The sequence below is a fragment of the Sminthopsis crassicaudata genome, chromosome 3, assembly GCF_048593235.1.
Source record: "Sminthopsis crassicaudata isolate SCR6 chromosome 3, ASM4859323v1, whole genome shotgun sequence".
NCBI lineage: Eukaryota > Metazoa > Chordata > Mammalia > Dasyuromorphia > Dasyuridae > Sminthopsis > Sminthopsis crassicaudata.
In genome coordinates this window covers 342,286,094-342,304,196 of record NC_133619.1, presented here as the reverse complement: position 1 = coordinate 342,304,196, position 18,103 = coordinate 342,286,094, and the positions used below count along the sequence as shown (strand labels likewise).

General features: G+C 36.2%; 1 protein-coding gene across 2 annotated transcripts in view; it reads right to left on the bottom strand.

The window, feature by feature from the left end:
* Positions 1 to 18,103, bottom strand: part of PCCB (propionyl-CoA carboxylase subunit beta) — a 61,731-nt gene that overhangs the window by 24,868 nt on the left and 18,760 nt on the right. For both annotated transcript variants that reach the window (XR_012488124.1, XM_074301600.1), the window contains exons 7-8: positions 6,474 to 6,582; positions 1,698 to 1,818 (exon numbers count right to left, since the gene is read on the bottom strand). Coding sequence is in view for 1 of the 2 variants with exons in the window: in XM_074301600.1 (XP_074157701.1) it covers positions 1,698 to 1,818; positions 6,474 to 6,582 (230 nt within the window). In the remaining variant the exon portion in view is untranslated. The remainder of the gene's footprint in view (positions 1 to 1,697; positions 1,819 to 6,473; positions 6,583 to 18,103) is intronic.

Here is an 18,103-nt window from a genome sequence, read left to right as displayed (position 1 = left end):
GAGAGAAGGAAAAGGCCAAAGATTTCACTTAGCAATATCTGGCCTGAAGTGTGGCTTCACTGATACAGGGCACACCCAGAGGAAGAAATTCCCCTTACCAGTACAAGAAAGCACCTGTTCCAAAGCCACCTTTCTTTGTGTCAGGGCCCTTCTGGCAGCCTGCAAAAAACTAAGGACCCCTGCTTAAAAATCATGTCTTTTTAAATGCATAAAATAAAATACATAGAGTATAAAGGCTCATTACAAAAGTTAAAATGTGTGGGAGATTGAGATAAGCAGCGATGTGTTTCAAAGTAGTGGCCTCAGGTTTTCAGTGAACATTTTTCACTACCTCCCCCAAAGAGAGCAGATGCAGCTAAGAGAAAAGGGCCATACCCTCATCTGCTGTCACTGCCTGTCCAAGGTCGAATGGGGGCAAAGAGAATGTCAGCTAATTAACCTCAGAGCTCCAGAGTATGAGATCACAGAAAATGGGTCTCTGGTTCATCATCTTCCAACTGAGGAGACTGACCTTGACGACTTCCAAAATCCCACCCAGCTCTGACAGGCTATCCAGGATCCAAGCCAACTTCAGTCCCCCAAAAGGAAAAGTCACTGTTGGCAAAGACCCCTTTGTACAGCAGAGATCCAAAAGGACAAAAGGAAAAAGTGATTTCTTTTTTCTCTTACATAGTTGCAGCTCCTCTGGAAAGAGCAAGTATTGAGAATAAGCACAAAAATGTTTCAGAAGCAAAGACCTCTGAGACTTTGCTTTTCTTATAAAGATGGTTGTTATTATGTCCAGTCCTTTGGAAAACCTCTCCGTGTAGGAATGATTGTAATATCTTCTAGGAGCAGGTAGGAAATGGAATGAGAAAAGTAGATGAAGGAAGCTGCCTTGTTTAATGTAACTTTCCCCCCAAGAAACAGGGCATCCTTGACCCAGATTAGTTTGTAACAAATATATAATCATCTTTGTTAACCCAATTTAAAATCCTCATCCCACATTTCAATAGGCACAAATGTTTTATCTTTAAGATACAATTCAGATTCCAGGAACTTAAGTACCATATAGGGTCAAGAAATCAAAAGGGGACAAAGCCATCTATTGCAGTTTGGAGAAAACTTAAGGCTCTTATTCCTGCCAATGCTATGTCTTCTGGAAACTAATTTTCTCTCTCTCTCTCATCTTGTACCCCATACAACAAGCATCGATTAAACTCTTATTGTATGGAAGGAACTCGGCTAGCTGCTGGCCTAGGACACACTTATTTTACCAGTTTCCATTTGTATCGTGCTTGACAGTTTACAAAGTGCTCTTTACATATGGTTCTTCACTTTGATCATTATGTCAAAGACCTAAGGCAGGCAATATAGGCATTCATACCTCCATTTTACAGATGAGTAAACTGAGGCTCAGTATAATTAGACAATGTGATCAAGGTAACAGAGCTAGTATTAGGTGGCAAAGCACAAATACTTTCTAATTCCAAAGCCTGGTTTCTTTTCTCTCATGTCTTAAAGGGGAAAAATAAAACTAACTTTTTCTGCTATCTGAAAGGGCTAAGTCATTTGTCATTATAGTACACAAAAGCCTGAATGCACTCTTTCCTTTTCAAATTGCCCAAAAAGTAAAGCTATCAAAGATTTATCCTAAAGCTGGTTCAGACAAATAAAGCCATAATTCCAAAGCTCACTGAGAGGTTTCTGTCACTTACCACCGATCGTGACACTCCCGCACTGGAGCTGGATCCTGGTTACTCAGAGGTAAGTAGTTGAAGAACTCCCGAAGATTAAATAGGGCATCTATGTCATTTTCAAAGGCTCTGTGGGCCACTCCTAGAAAGCAAAGGCAAAAGGAAATTCGGCTGGAGCACAGACGCCTCAGCTGGCCCCCAACTACCGTGTGTGGGCAGCTCTCCTGCCATGGAAAGAAGGCCCTTTAACTGCCTGCATTCATCTAGCAGGCCATTCACCACGCACTTGTGCCATGAAGCCTGGGAAGGAAGGGTGGATTTCAAGTAGGAAGTGGCGGGTTTGCAGCTGGTCTCAGTACTTGTCATCTGTGATTCCAGGCCATCATCTCTGCTCCTCTTCTGTATGGCAGAGGGGCACACTAACCAGATGACCTCTAGGGCTCCTTCTGTTTCCAAATCCTATGACACTAAATTTATATAAGACTACTGCTGTTAAATAATAGCTCCTTCCTTAGGCTGCTTTTTTTTTTTCTTGCCCTAAAACAATATGGAGTCTTAAGGGCTCCAGAAAAGGTAAAATTCATAGCATAAAAGTAGCATCCAGTACTCTGATGGAATTGGATATCTTCAACAAAGAGAAGATCTAATTCAGTTCCAACTGATCAATGATGGACAGAATCAGCTACACCCAGAAAAGGAACACTGGGAAATGAGTGTAAACTGTTTGCATTTTTGTTTTTCTTCCCAGGTTATTTTTACTTTCTGAATCCAATTCGGAAGGGGTGGAGGGAAGGAGGGGAACATTCGGAACAGAAGGGAGTGCAAGGGATAATGTTGTAAAAAGTTACCCATGCATATGTACTGTCAAAAAAATGTTATAATTATAAAATTAATAAAAAAAGAAAGAAAGTGAAAAACACATACAAAGAGTACAATGGAAAGAACTGGAGCTAGAATCAGAAGATCTGAGTTCAAATATCATTTCTGGGGCTTATGGTTGTGACCTTGGTCTTGGTCAGGTGATCTTTGCAGGGCAAGATGAACTAAGCTGTTAGGTTTAGAGCAGCCGGCCTTGGAGCCCACCCTGCATCTACGCGAATTTGGCATGAGCAGATGTATAGCTGATGGACAAATCCTACAGCTTGTTTTTCTAATTGCATGTCATAATCCAGAGAGATGTTAATCATTCACTTGTTTTTTTCTTGTGTGAATAGTTAAATTGAATTCTTGAGGGATTCCAGATCTCCTCCTAATGGCTTCATAAAGTTCTAGTGCTTGATGTAACTAGTATGATGTTCCAACCCATGAAATCCTCAGATACCACCATCTGTAATTTATATTCAAACCTAAGAAGTGTAAAAATGGGCATTTCATTGTGGGAGCTGTCAGGTGGTGAAAGAGAAAAACAATTATTATTAAACATATACTACCCAGTTAGTTTGGATTTTAGGATGATATCTTAGCTCAAGTTTCAATAAATATTTATTATACACCTACTATGTGTAAGGCACTCTGCTGGGTGCTGGGGACATAAGGACAAAATGTTAAATAATTTCAGCTTTAAGGAGTTTAAAACCTATTGGAGAATTATAAGATATAAAGAGAAGGAAAAAGAAATTAATTTTCAGTAGGGAGGAATCCTAAAAGACTAACTTCAGCAAGTAGGTCAGAAGCTGAACCTTGAAGAAAAAGAGGAATTTAGTGACAGAGAAGTGAAGATAAAGTGAATTCCAGGCCCTGGGGATAGCTTGTGCAAAGCTCCAGAGGGCAAAGATAGAATTGTTAATTTAGGAAACCTCCAGTAGGTTAGATTGGCTATACTTTGGAGGAGGAGATAAAGGGTCCTGTGCAGGAGGAAAAAAAATCTGCGAAAAGAGTCTGGTACCAGATTGTAAGGAACTTTAAATGTTAAGCTGAGGAGTTTTTATTTTATCCTACAGGATAGCAAGGAGTCACCAAAGATTCTTTTTTTTTTTCTTTTTTTTTTTTAATTTAGAATATATGCATGAGTAATTTTTTTTTATAACATTATCCCTTGTATTCATTTTTCCAAATTATCCCCCCCTCCCTCTACTCCCTCCCCTTGATGACAGGCAATCCCATACATTTTACATATGTTACAATATAACCTAGATACAATATATGTGTGTAAATACCATTTTCTTGTTGCACATTAAGTATTAGATTCTGAAGGTATAAGTAACCTGGTCACCAAAGATTCTTAAGCAGAAGATAACGTGGTCAGACATTTTATGAAGATTATTTTGACAGTTATGTGGGAGGTGGATTGTAGAAAAAAGAAACTAGAAACACAAAGAACAAAGTTGGCTATACCTATTTCAAGCCAACTTTATTCTAGATTTTAAAAACTAAAAAAATTTTTAAAAAGAATATCAAGAAACTGGTTAACATTCTGTAATTTTTTTAGAGATATAAGTTGATTATCTAATTTAGGATGTTCTTATTATACTTGATTAAAATAAATACTTTCAGTGGTATGAGCACACCACCCAACAATACAAATTGCAAGTTCTCCTCATCTCCTCCTGGGAAATTCTGATCCCTATTTTTTCATAAACACAGTAAAAAAGCTATTAGATAGAGGCCTTCTTTTGGGTCTTTTAGTGTCTTAGTAGTACTAAGGTCCCAGAAAATTAATTTGTTATTTTTCTTTTTTGTTATATAATCAGCCCCTCTCCTTTTCTCTCATGCCTTTAAAGTCTTTGATTAAAAAATACTATTAAGAAAAATTTAGTCAGGTGAGACCTAATTTCATTAACTCCACATATCTAATTTGCTCAATAATCAATCTGAATCAAGATATAAGATGCCTATACTGTATTTCCCATCACAAAGAGAAGGGATGGTCTAAAGGAAGAACTTAGGATGAAAATCATAAAACTTAGAGTTGGAAAGAGTTTTAAGGATCATTTATTCTATAACAGGTTAATGTGTTTAAAATGATTGTACGTGTATAACCGACATCAGACTGCTTGCTGTCTTGGGGAAGGGGGAGGAAAAGTGGGGAAGAAGAAAAATTTGGCACCCAAAATCTTACAAAACTGAATGTTGTGTTTAACATATATTGGATTACTTGCCATCTAGAGAAGGGAAGTGAGGGGAAGGAAAGGAGAAAAAATTGATACACAGGTTTTACAAGGGTGAATGTTGAAAACTATCTTTGCATGTACTTTGAAAATAAAAAGCTATTATTAAAATTTTTGAAAAACTGAATGTTGAAAACTATTTTTACACATAATTAGAAAAATAAAATACTAGGAAGAGATCAAAAATAAAATAAAAACATGGGGGTAAAAAATCATCTAGTCTAGCAAGGCAGCTGGTAGAGCAATGGGTAAACCAACGGTCTGAAGTCCAGAGTTCAAATCCAGACTCAGACACTTATCCAGCTATGTGACCCTGGGCAAATCATTTAATCACCATTTGCCTCAGTTCCTCATCTATAAATGTGGATGCATTGGAGAAGGAAATGACAACCCACTCCAGTGTTTTTGCCAAGAAAACCCCATGGATAAAATCTATGAGATTGCTTAGAGTTGGACAACAAGTGAACAAACAACCACAATTGTGGTCAAGACACTTAATCTGGTTGTTTCCATTTTCTTGATTGTAAAATGGGGATAGTAACAATACCCACCTTACAGTATTGTTGTGAGGATCAAATGAAGCAACATCTGGCTCTTAATAAGTATTTGTTTCCTTCCCCTTCTCTCTACCCCTCCCCATTCTTCTCTCTAAGATCCTCATTTCACAGGTAAGGAAACTGGAAGCAGAAGAGTAAAGTGATTTGCCTAAACCTGCACCATAACACCCTCCCACACGTGTACATCACCCATGGACAGAGGCCTCCCACAACCAGAAAGGCTGTCTCCAGGTACACCTACAAGGGCAGAAGTGGTTCTCAAACACCAGCAGCACTTCCCCAGTCTGTTAATGGCGTCAGCCCCTCACTAGGGAGGTAGTAAAGCTTGAGCTGGTCTGACAACTTAACCAAGATTTCTCTTGGGGATTTTAGAATTTTAAAAATTGCAATGTAAACCCTTAAAGAAAAGTTACTGAAAACAGTCTATTTCCTCTCAAGTGCAAAAGGGACCTCTACTTTAATTTGGAGTAACCTTCCATGAATTCTGGGCAGTTATATCTTCTTGGTTCTTTTTACAATGAAACCAGCAAACACAACAGGAAAACAAAACAAAACAACAACAACAAAAAAAAAAAAACACTAGCAAAAAGCACTGCGGCAGCAACCTCCTACTTACTGTTTCTGGAGTCAGAAATGTTACCACTCTGGAAGCATGGAAATTTTTCTTTTTTAAAAAAAAGTTTTTTTTTTTAATTTTTAAAATACATGCATAGGTAGTTTTCAACATTCACCCTTGCAAAACCTTGTGTTCCAAATTTTTCCTTTCCCCTTACCCCCTTCCCTAGATGGCAAGTAATCTAATATATGTTAAACATGTACAATTCTTCTAAACATATTTCCACAATTATCATGATGCATAAGAAAAATCAGATCAAAAAGGGAAAAAAAAGACAACGATAACAAAGTGCAAGCAAACAACAAAAAAAAGTGAAAGCACTATGTTGTGATCCACTCTAAGTTCCCACAGTTCTTTCCCTGGATGCAGATGGCTCTTTCTATCACAAGTTATGAAAATCTTTTCTAGAAAATCTTTGGAAAACTTTTTTTTTTTATAGATTATGCTTATCATCCATTTTAAGAGGCGTTTCTGTCATTTTGTGGGAAAGAATAATTGGATGGCAAGAACTCCTCACCTGACACTGTGGTATGAGTCTTAGCCCCTCCAAGCTCTTCTTGGGTGACATCTTCGTTAGTGACAGACTTGACCACATCAGGGCCTGTGATGAACAGATAGGATGTGTCCTGCAAACAGATTTCCAGACAAGTTAATTGAGAATATCAGAGCAGGAAACGAGAGCCTTTAGTTTAGTTCAACCACCTCACTTTATAGATAAGAGAAAAAAAGCTCACAAACATCAACAAGCCTATCCAGGACGACGCAGTCAGTAAACAGCAGAGGCAATGTTAGATTGCAGGCTTCTTGATCCCTAGTCCAAAGTGAAGACAAATTTTTATGGTCACATTTTTCTTTCCCCCAAAATAGTCACTATTTCATCATGCTATATATATTTGCAATATTTGTAAAAATGCTATGTGATGTTGTATAGATGACATGAAGATATCTCTCCAAGAATAAGATAACAGTACAGGGTAAATAAAAGCACTCTGAAATACAATATTATACCAATCAGAGAAATGATTGTTATGATTGTAGCAGTTTGTTTTTAAAGTAATTTTCAAAAAGTATGAGTCTCTAATTTCTTTTATGTCTAAAAAAACAGCTGAAGAAAAGACAGGTGAAGCTCACAGACTAAAAATTGTACCCAGCAGAGACAACAATCCCCTTCTGAAAAATAATAATTTAAATCCATATGTTATTATTGATCACGTATTACTCAGCTACGAGTCCTAGGTTCTCAAAGTTAGTTTTATGACACCAAGATATTTCTAATCATCTCAAGATTCATGAAATCCCTAATACAAAATTATTCACTTAAAAAAAAATAAGGGCAGCCTTGAAAGAGAAAAAGTCATAAAGACATAGCTAAAGGATTCCCTCCCCCTTTTGGGGAGGGGAATGAGAACAATTTGAATTACATTTGAGTATCTTAGTAAGACAGTTTCTTATTAAGGCTCAGGGTGTTTTGGGGACATCACCATCATCATTATCATTAGGATCTCTCTAATCTCTTTTCTGATTCAAGTCACTCTCTATGCATCTTCCAGTGCCTCAAGCAGACAAATAGCCTTTATTTAATTTAATTCAATTTTTTTATTTATTATATTTGTTCATTTATTTATTACACAAGTTTGAATAAAACATCTGAAAGGTGACTCACAAAATTGCTGCTGTTGTTTTTTCAATGAATAAAAAAAACTTTATTTGAATCAAAAGAAATGTTTTTTTTTTTTTTATTAAAGCTTTTTATTTTCAAAACATATGCATGGATAATTTTTCTTTTCTTTTTTTTTATTATATATATATATATATATATATATATATTTTATAATATTATCCCTTGTATTCATTTTTCCAAATTACCCCCCCTCCCTCCATTCCCTCCCCCCGACGACAGGCAATACCATACACTTTTACATGTGTTACAATATAGTCTAGGTACAATACATGTGTGTGAATATCATTTTCTTGTTGCACAATAAACATTAGAATCCGAAGGTACATGCAACCTGGGCAGACAGATATTAGTGCTAACAATTTTCATTCCCCTCCCAGTGTTTCTTCTCTGGGTCTAGCTACCTCTGTCCATCATTGATCAACTGGAAGTGAGTTGGATCTTCTTTATGTTGAAGATTTCCACTTCCATCAGAATACATATTCATACAGTATTGTTGTTGAAGTGTACAGTGATCTTCTGGTTCTGCTCATTTCACTCAGCATCAGTTGGTGTAAGTCTCTCCAGGCCTCTCTGTATTCCTCCTGCTGGTCATTTCTTACCGAGCAATAATATTCCATAACCTTCATATACCACAATTTACCCAACCATTCTCCAACTGATGGACATCCATTCATCTTCCAGTTTCTAGCTACAACAAAAAGAGCTGCCACAAACATTTTGGCACATATATGTCTCTTTCCGCTCTTTAGTATTTCAAAAGAAATGTTTTTAAAAAATCTTTTACAATAAATGTATTTTGGAAATTTATTATTATTTTTCAATGTAGACATTCTTTTTTCCCCCTCTCCTTCCAAAGAGATGTCAATTAAGAATGTAGACTTTTAAGAGAGTACGCTAACATGGTAACAGATGGAAAGCAGAATTAGCAACCAAAAGGGAATCAATTTTCTAAGATTTCTTCCACCTTCAAAAAAGCACAGTAATTATATTTTCCAAGTCACTCTTGTATCCCATTGGATGTAAATACAATGACATTTTATATGGCTGCTTCTTTGCATAAGGAGTAAAGATAGAAAATACAGGGGTCATGGAGAACTTTATTAAATGAATATGTGACAAAGGAGGCTATGATACTGTCAGGCCCAGAATGCTTTTTTTTTTTTTTTTTTTTTTTTTTTCATTCTTGGAAGGTTGAAATTGTTGAGGGCGGTAGCCCCTTTGGTATTCCTTGTTTGATCTCCAACTTCCTTTGGGACTTGGACTTTGATACAAGATCTGGTCAAACTAGTCTGGGCTTATACCCAGCCCCCCACTGGATCTGAGCTGGCTTGGATAAAGCCCGCCAAAAATCTGGCCTTCTAGGAATTAACCTGAGCTCCGCCCATTACTTCTTCAAGCAGATAAAAAGAGCAAAGCTAGAACCATCTTTGGTTCAGAGATTTGAAAGATGCCAGCCAAGATGCTCGCATCAGAGATTCTCTGTCCCCGCCGCTTTCGGTGTGTATCTTCCTCTATCTAATGCTTTTTACTAACCAAACCTTAACCTTGCTTCCAAACCCTGCAATAAACATCTTTTACCCATCTAGGTTTTCGGGCCTGTAAATTCATTTACAGGGGACTCTCTCCACCACTAGACCTGATTTAACTTTGTATCCTTGCGCCGAATCCTAAGGGGGTTGCAGGGGAGCTCCATGTGACTCCCTGTACCCCGAATCCTGCCACTAGACCTCACTTAATCCTATTGAGGTATATACCTCATTATTAGGTATTTATCTCATGATTTGGTTCAAGTTACCTCATCATTTTGAGGTTCCCTATTACCTCATCAAAATGACATTTTTACTCTTCTGCTTTTTGATCCTGCTTACTTGTACATCCTCTCTATAAGCTGACACTGCTTGCCTCCAATCCTTTCTCTAAAAGACAAGGAGGAAGGGTAGGGAAATCAAACAAATCCTGTTTTAAGTCTAAATGAGGACTCCATTGAAAACAATTTTCAGAAATACTAATAGTTGGGGTTGAGTAAATCCTACCAGGAAGCAGGTAAAGGTTACACACTACAGGAAATGAAATTATGGATTGTCAGCCTTTGATTCTGGACTAAAAGAAGAAGTTCACCACCTCTTCTGTACTATACTTAAATCTGTTTTTCCAACTGCTAAACCTTTTAAACTGTGCTGATAATAAATTTGTTTCTAAGGGTTGATCTGTCTTCTCCTTTCATCTAGCTGGCTCGGGCTGCATACAAAAGAAAGAAGAAGAGGTATCAGTGTCCCAATACTAAGATTGGGCAAAATTCCACAAAAAAGAATTTTAAAGCCTTAAAAAAGTAGCTGAAGCCATATTTTATTTCATTTGGAAATGTTGGAATCCAATAGTTTTTACAGTGTTACTGTAGTTCTACCAGAAACAACTCACTTCAGTAGCCTAAATAAAGGCTATTTTGTAGAAATTCAAGTCACTCTTCCTGTGGGGACTTGCTTAGGAATCCTACCCCAGCCCCTTTCTTCAGGGGTAGTTTCTTTGTTCAGTCTGAGGAAGGATACCATGTGGCTGAAGATGGCCCAGGAGCCTCCTTCCAGGAGGAAGATCCTCAGTGAGCCTTCTATAGCCTTTGGAAAGAAAACAAATCAAAGAAACCCTTGCAAGAGGAAAAGGGGAATACTTTCCAGACATAGTAGTGGTAGTCTTCTGCACACTGTTAGCAATATCTGGACTATCCATCTTATTTGGTCACCCAAATTTTCAGTTTTTCAAAATCAAAATTATTTCATTTGAAACAATTAAAATTCAACAAGATAAACACATCTGGGGCTCAAATCAGCAAAACTATTAATTACTTTCAGAAAGAGATGAACAACTTTAAGGGGGAAGTTATGGTTTAGCAATTTTAAACACAAAGAAATACATGCTATCATAACAAATAACAGTAAAAGTTGCTGAGACAAGGGGAGAAAGAATTCTTTCCTACTCTGGTAGTTTGGTAGTTGGATTATTAGGCCACAAGTTTTATCAGGGTTAAAAATACAATGGTTAGATAGAACTTACTTGGAAAAACCTACATTAACGGAACCCAAGACAAAGAGCTAGGAAGCACAAAAGCTCCTTTCTAGCATCCAGGACATTAAAGGTTCAGGGCAGTTCTGATCCTAAATCAATGAGCTAAGAGGAATAAGACTGGAGTCTCTCAATATTAAAACACACTTTATTACATTAAAACTAGGCAATGGTATGACAATAAAAAGGCTGCTTACGGAATGCTGTTATATTAAACTTTAATTACAGAGGATATGAAATTCAAATAACAAATATTTTCTTCAAAAGATTTTTAATGGAAATAATTTTTTTTAACTTTACAGCTGCTGCTTTAAAATACAGATTTATACAAATATGGAATTAATTTAAAAAAAAACCCTCGGCCCACAATAAATTGTTTTTATTTAAACTTGCATCCACATTGCAGCATTAGAGGCCCCAAACACTGAATTAGAAAAGGTAGTGAGTGATTTGCAAAGTAGAAGCCCAATTCTGGGATCTGCAAATGCACCTAGATTCTTCTCTTTTCAACTATTTGTTGAAGAGCTTGAAAAGAAAAAGTAAAGCTAAATCTGTACCAAATTCTAATAGAAGGTTTTGTTCCTCCCATTGAATTCTAAATCTGATAAGCTGTAGCAAAAAACAATCATATAAGTGTAATTCTGGTCAAGAGACCCTTTTTTTCAATTTTGAAGGATAAGTCCAATTTTTGGAACTACAGTGTAGGGGAATCTTCAGGCAGCCCATCCTTTTAGCCACAAAAACCTTTGCTAAGCCAGAAGTTCTGAGTAATCTTGAGAAACGACTGCATTTATCACTGTAAAAATACTGACCAGTCCCAAAGAGGTCATATAATATTTATAGCAGAGATCTTTGTGATGGCAAGGATTTGGAAACTGGAGGGGTGCCCATCAATTGGGGGGCTGAAGGAATGTAATGGAATATTATTATTCTATAAGAAATGATGAGCAGGCAGATTTCAGAAAAATCTGGAAAGACTTAGATAAACTGATATTGAATGAAGTGAGCAGGACCACGAGATCAGTATACACAGTAACAGCTAGATTGTATGGCTAATCAACTTTGACAGACTTTGCTCTTCTCAGTAAACAATGATCTAAGACAATTCCAAAAGACTCATGATGGGAATGTCATCCACATCCAGAGAAAGAACACTGGAGTCTGAATGCAGATGGCAGCATACTATTTTCACTTTTTTGTTGTTTTTTCTTTCTCATAGTTTTTCCCTGTTGTTCCGATACTTCTCTCACAACATGGCAAATGTGGAAATGTGTTTAATATGATTATATACATATACCCAGTGTTAGAATGATTTCCATCTTGGGAAGGAAAAAACAAAACAAATGGAAATTAGAACATTATAAAAGTAAATGTTAAAAACAAATACAGTTACCAGCAGGAGGAATACAGAGAGGCCTGGAGAGACTTACATCAACTGTTGCTGAGTGAAATGAGCAGAACCAGAAGATCACTATACACTTCAACAACAATACTGTATGAGGATGTATTCTGATGGAAGTGGATATCTTCAACATAAAGAAGATCCAACTCACTTCCAGTTGATCAATGATGGACAGAAACAACTACACCCAGAAAAGGAACACTGGGAAGTGAATGTAAATTGTTAGCACTACTGTCTATCTACCCAGGTTACTTATACCTTCGGAAGCTAATAATTAATGTGCAACAAGAAAATGGTATTTACACACATATATTGTATCTAGGTTATATTGTAACACATGTAAAATGTATGGGATTACCTGCCATTGCGGGAAGGGAGTGGAGGGAGGGAGGGGATAATTTGGAAAAATGAATAAAAAAATTAAAAAGAAAAAGAAAATTGTCTATGCATATGTTTTGAAAATAAAAAGCTTTAATTAAAAAAACAAATACATTTTTAAAAATTAAAAAAAATTATTGGTCACCGCTAGCACTCTAGCAGAACAGGGCTAGTAGAGGGGGTGATCCAAATTTGCAAACAGTTTAGATACTTATTTCCCAGGCTGAGGAGGATTAAATGTAGCTCCAAAATAAGAAGCAAAGGGAATCGGGAATCTCTTCCAATTTTACTGGGCTGAGTGTTGGCCAGAAGTGAGAGTGTCTCTGCCAGGAGAAGAGTGATTTTAGGAGAGAAGTGGCACCCTGTCATGGAAGTGGGGGAGAAAGAATGCTGGACCCCTCCCCAAAAGCCCAGGGAAGAGAGGATGATGGCCAAAGGTTGGGAAGAAGTAAATTAGCTTGCTGGGGCACCATTTAAAACGAAAGGTATTTATTAATAAAAATAATGACCCCAGAACTGCCAATCTTTACTCTCCTTTTACAAAGGGAGGACTGAAAGGTTAGCCTACAAGCTCCATTAGTAATCCATTAAGCTTTCTGAATCACACTGGAAATTAAAACGTTTGTGTCTACTAAATGGCTGGTTATGACAGTAATAAATTTAAAAAGACTTTCTTGATACCATAAGTTCAACTAAGTGAACAATGGTGACACATGACAAGATCATTTGTTATAATACAACTTACAATTCAAATGAAAAAAAAATCAGTATCATTTAGAACATCTTAAGAGAAATTGCTTTTGAATAGGAACTTCCTTTCCAGTACATTTACAAGATGCATCTATAAAATTTATTACTATGGAAAATAAAGATAGTTTAAAACTTTAATTAAGGAGAAAATTGTTTTAATTAATGAATTGCTGCAACATTGTCCTGCTGGCTGAGAAAGCTTTAAAATTTCTATAGGCATCATTAGACACTGAAGCTCTTGAAGAACCACTGTGATGCTATATGAAATTTGCCATTTTGCTAGTATGGATATGTTTGGGTCCATCACTTCATTTGAACTATTTACTATATTCATATTAATTTTGTTATAATAAAATTAACAAATGGTGGGGTGCTTCTAAATTTTTAGGTCCACATTATTTTAAGATTTCATAATTATATTTGTTTTCATAAATTATCTTTGGAAAGCACAATAATTATTCTTTTCTATAAGTATGTGTGTATATGTTTCCCACTTGTTTATTCCCTTCTCCCTCTCTTTTAATCCTATCCTTCCTCAAAAGTGTTTTACTTCTGACCCCTTCCCTAATATGCCCTTTCTTCTATCACTTTTCCCTTTCTTATATTCCATTTCCCACCTCCTTTCCTGAGGGGTAAGATAGATTTCTATACCCATATTGAGTCTGTATGCTATTTCCATTTTGAGCCAATTCTGATGAAAGTAAGGTTCACTCCCTCCCTCTCTTCTCCTTCACTGTACAAGCTTTTTCTTGCTTCTTTTGTGGCAGATAATTTATGTTATTCCACCTTCCCCTTTCCTTTTCTCTTAATACATTCCTTTCTCATCCTTTAATTTTATTTTTTTTAAGATATTCTCCCTTTATATTCAACTCACATCTGTGCTTTCAACATAATATAGCAATATATCTAATATACTCTAATGATCTAGTTTAATTATTAGATAATCTAATTATCTAATAATAGTAATATACTCATTCTAATGCCCTAATAGTAAATTCTTAAGTTACTAATATCATCCTCCCATGTAGGAATGTAAACAGATTAACTTATATTAAGTCCTTTATGATTTTCCTTTCCTGATTAAACCTTTATACTTCCTCTGAGTCCTGGATTTGAAAATCAAATTTTCTATTCAGCTCTAGTCTTTTCATCATAAATGCTTGAAAGTCCTCTATTGCAATGAATATCCACCTTTTCCCCTAAATGACTAAACTCAGTTTTGCTAGGTGATTTTTGGTTATAAATCTAGATTCATTGCTCCCTGGAATATTCTATTTAAAACCTTCTGATTCTTTAATGTAGAAGATGCCAAATCTTGTGTTATCCTGACTGAAGGTTCACAATACTTGAAAAGTTTCCTTCTGAATGCTTGCAATATTTTTTCCTTGACCTGGGAGTTCCAAAATATGGCTATAATATTCCTGGGAGATGAAAACTAGGGATCTCTTTCAAGAGATGATTTGTGGATCCTTTCAACTTCTATTTTACCCTCTGGTTCTAGACTATCAGGACAGTTTTTCTTGATAATTTCTTGAAGGACAATGTCTAGGTTCTTTTTTTTTTTTTGATCATGGCTTTCAGGTAGACCAATAGTTTTAAAATTATCCCTCCTGGATCTATTTTCCTGGTTAGTTATTTTTCCCATGAGATATTTCACATTATTTTCTATTTTTTCATGCTTTTGGTTTTGTTTTATTACTTCTTGATTTCTCATAAAGTCATTAATTTCCATTTACTTAATTCTAATTTTTGTTGTTGTTGAGGCCATTGGGATTAAGTGACTTGCCCAGGGTCAAACAGTTAGGAACTCAGGTCGTCCTGACTTGAGGGCTGGTGCTCTATCCACTGTGCTATCTATCTGCCCCTCAATTCTAAATTTTAAAGAGTTATTCTCCTCAATAAACTTTTGTACCCCCTTTTCCCATTTGGTCATTTTTGCTTTTTAGGGCATTCTTCTCCTCATTAGCTTTTTGTATTTCTTTTTGCATCACTTTCATTTCTTTTCCCATTTTTCCTCTAACTCTCTTACTTGAACTCTTCCTTGGCCTGAGCCTAATTCATATTTTTCTTGGAGACTATGGATGTATTTTCTTCTGAATGTATCTTGATTTTCCTTGTTACCACAGTAACTTTCTATGGCCAGAATCTTTTTCTGTTGCTTGCTTATTTTCCCAGTTTATTACTTGGCTTTTAACTCTCTGTTGAAGTAGAGCTCTGTTTTCAGGGTGGAGAGTAAACTTTCCCAAGTTTTAAAGGTTTTGTGCAGCTGTTTTCAGAGCTCCTTCTAGGGACCTGTACTATGAGCCAGCACTGAAACCTGGAACTGTATAGGAGCAGAGTCCTGCCTCAGTGCTTGCATGGAGATCCCCATGATCTTCTTCTGACCAGCTGTCCAGCCCCCTTCCATGGACTGAGACTTCCAGAAGCCTCCACTGACACTGATTTAGTGGCCTGGGCTTACTGGCCTGCCCTTTGTTGTGACTGGGCTCCAGTACCACCTTGGTGCTGCTCCCGACCTTCTGAGTTGTATCCAGCTGGAAAACCGTTCTATTCTTTCTTTTGTGGATTCTGACACTCTAAAATGTGTTTGGAGTCATTATTTAAAAGTCTTTGGAGGGGCTTGGGGGAGAGTTCGGGTGGGTCCCTGCCTTCATTCACCACCTTGGCCTTTCCTCCCCAAAATCACTCTTATCCATCTTGGGAGGGTCACATCTCCACCACTTTCATGTCTCTAGCCAACGGTTCTCAATTTCCTTCAACAGTAGGAAATGTCAAGGGATCTTTACTCCCAAGCCCATGGTTTCTGCCATGTTGACAGACCATTTTATTTAACTTAATTTCTATTCACTCTATAGACAACTAGGGAATTATTGCCTATATGTGTCATTATGCTGTCTGCATAGTTCCTAGTTTTTAAAAAGTCATTCTGTCAGAAAATCTAACATACACATAGCTTCATTTTTGGAAGATAAAGACCGACTGTTTGGCATGTTCAATTAGGATAAAATAAGATTAAATAGTATGAAAGCTTCCAGAATGAGAGAATGTTGCAAAACAGTCTCACCTCTCTCAAAAATGATGAGGATACACAGTTAGTAATTGTTACTGTGTACAAGAATGGGAATGGATCAACCCAGAATCCTACATATAGAGAGACACACACAGAGAAAAGGTAAAGGGGAAGGGTGGTGGAGCAGAATGTATTCTGGCCAGCTGAACTAAAAAGAAAATAAATAAATAGGGGGAGCAATCCTGATCTCAGACAAAGCAAAAGCAAAAGCAGACCTAATTAAAGGAGAAAAGGAAGCAAATTACATCTTGTTAAAAGGTACCACAGACAATGATAAACCCAAAGACCCCAACTTCTGGGATAGAACTCATCATTTGACAAAAACTGCTGAGAAAAGTGGAAAACAATAGAACATAAACTAGATGCAGACCAACATCTCGTACCATCTACCATATAAGACAATCAAAAAGGGTTCATGATTTAGACATAAATGGTGACACCAAAAGCAAATTAGAAGAGCAAAACTGGTTAGATCTATACAAAGGGAAGAATTCATGCCCCCAAAAGAAATAGCATTATGAAGAACAAAATAGTTTTGATTGTACTAAATTAAAAGGCTTTTACACAAACAAAAACAATGCATCCAAGATTAGAAGGAAAGCAGAAAGCTGAGAAACAATCTTTATGGCAAGTGTCTCTGATGAAAATCTCATTTCTCAAAATATATAATATATAGAGAAATGAATAAAATTTATAAGAATACAAATTATTTCTCAATTGATAAATGACGAACGTATATGAACAAAGTAGTTTTCATAAGAAGAAATAAAAGCTATTTATAGTTATATGAAGAAGTACTCTAAATCACTTTAAAGAAATACAAATTAAAATAATTCTGAAGTTCCACTTCAGACCTATCAGATCTGTTAAAACATAAAAGGAAAATGATAAATACTGGAGAGGATGTGAGGAAACTACGATACTAATATACTATTGGTGGAGTTGTGAACTGATCTAGTGATTCTGGAGATCAATTTAGAACTATGTCCAAAAGGTAACCAAATCTTTTATCTAGCAGTACCATTACTTAGTCATATCCCAAAGAGATCGTAAAAAAGGAAAAAGAACCTGCATGTACAAAAATATTTATAGCAGCTGCTTTCATAGTGAAAAAGAGTGGAAATTGAGGAAATGACTATCAAATAGGAAATGGCTGAACATATAGTATACAAATATAATGGAATACTGTTGTGCACTAAGAATGATGAACAGCATTTTTTCCCTTTTTGATCTGATTTTTCATGTCTAGTATGATGTATGGAAATATGTCTAGAAGGATTGCACAAGAATTGCTTGCTATCTGGGAGTAGGGAGAGAGAAAAATTTAGAACATAAGGTTTTGCAGAGATGAATATTGAAAATTATTTTTGCATGTATTTTGAAAAATAAAAACCTATTATAAAAGAAAAAGAATGATGAACAGGTAGATTTCAGAAAAATCTGGAAAGACTTGTGCAAACTGAAGAAGAGTAAAATGAGCAAAAGCAGGAAAAACATTGTACACAATGTCACCAACACTGTATGATCATCAACTATAAATGGCTTAGGTCTTCTCAGCAACACAGTGTTCCAAGACAAGTACAAAGAACCCTTGATAGAAAATGCTATCCCTTCATGAGGCAAAGAATTGATAGACTGAAGGAAGACTGAAGCATACCTTTTCACTTTTTTTTTTTTCATTTTTTCCTTTTGAATGCAGAGGGAGTCAGGGTAGTGAGAAAAATTTGGAATTCCAAATTTTTTCAAAATGAAGGCTAACAATAGTCTTTGCACATAATTAGGAAAAAAAATTCTAAAAAAAAAATATTT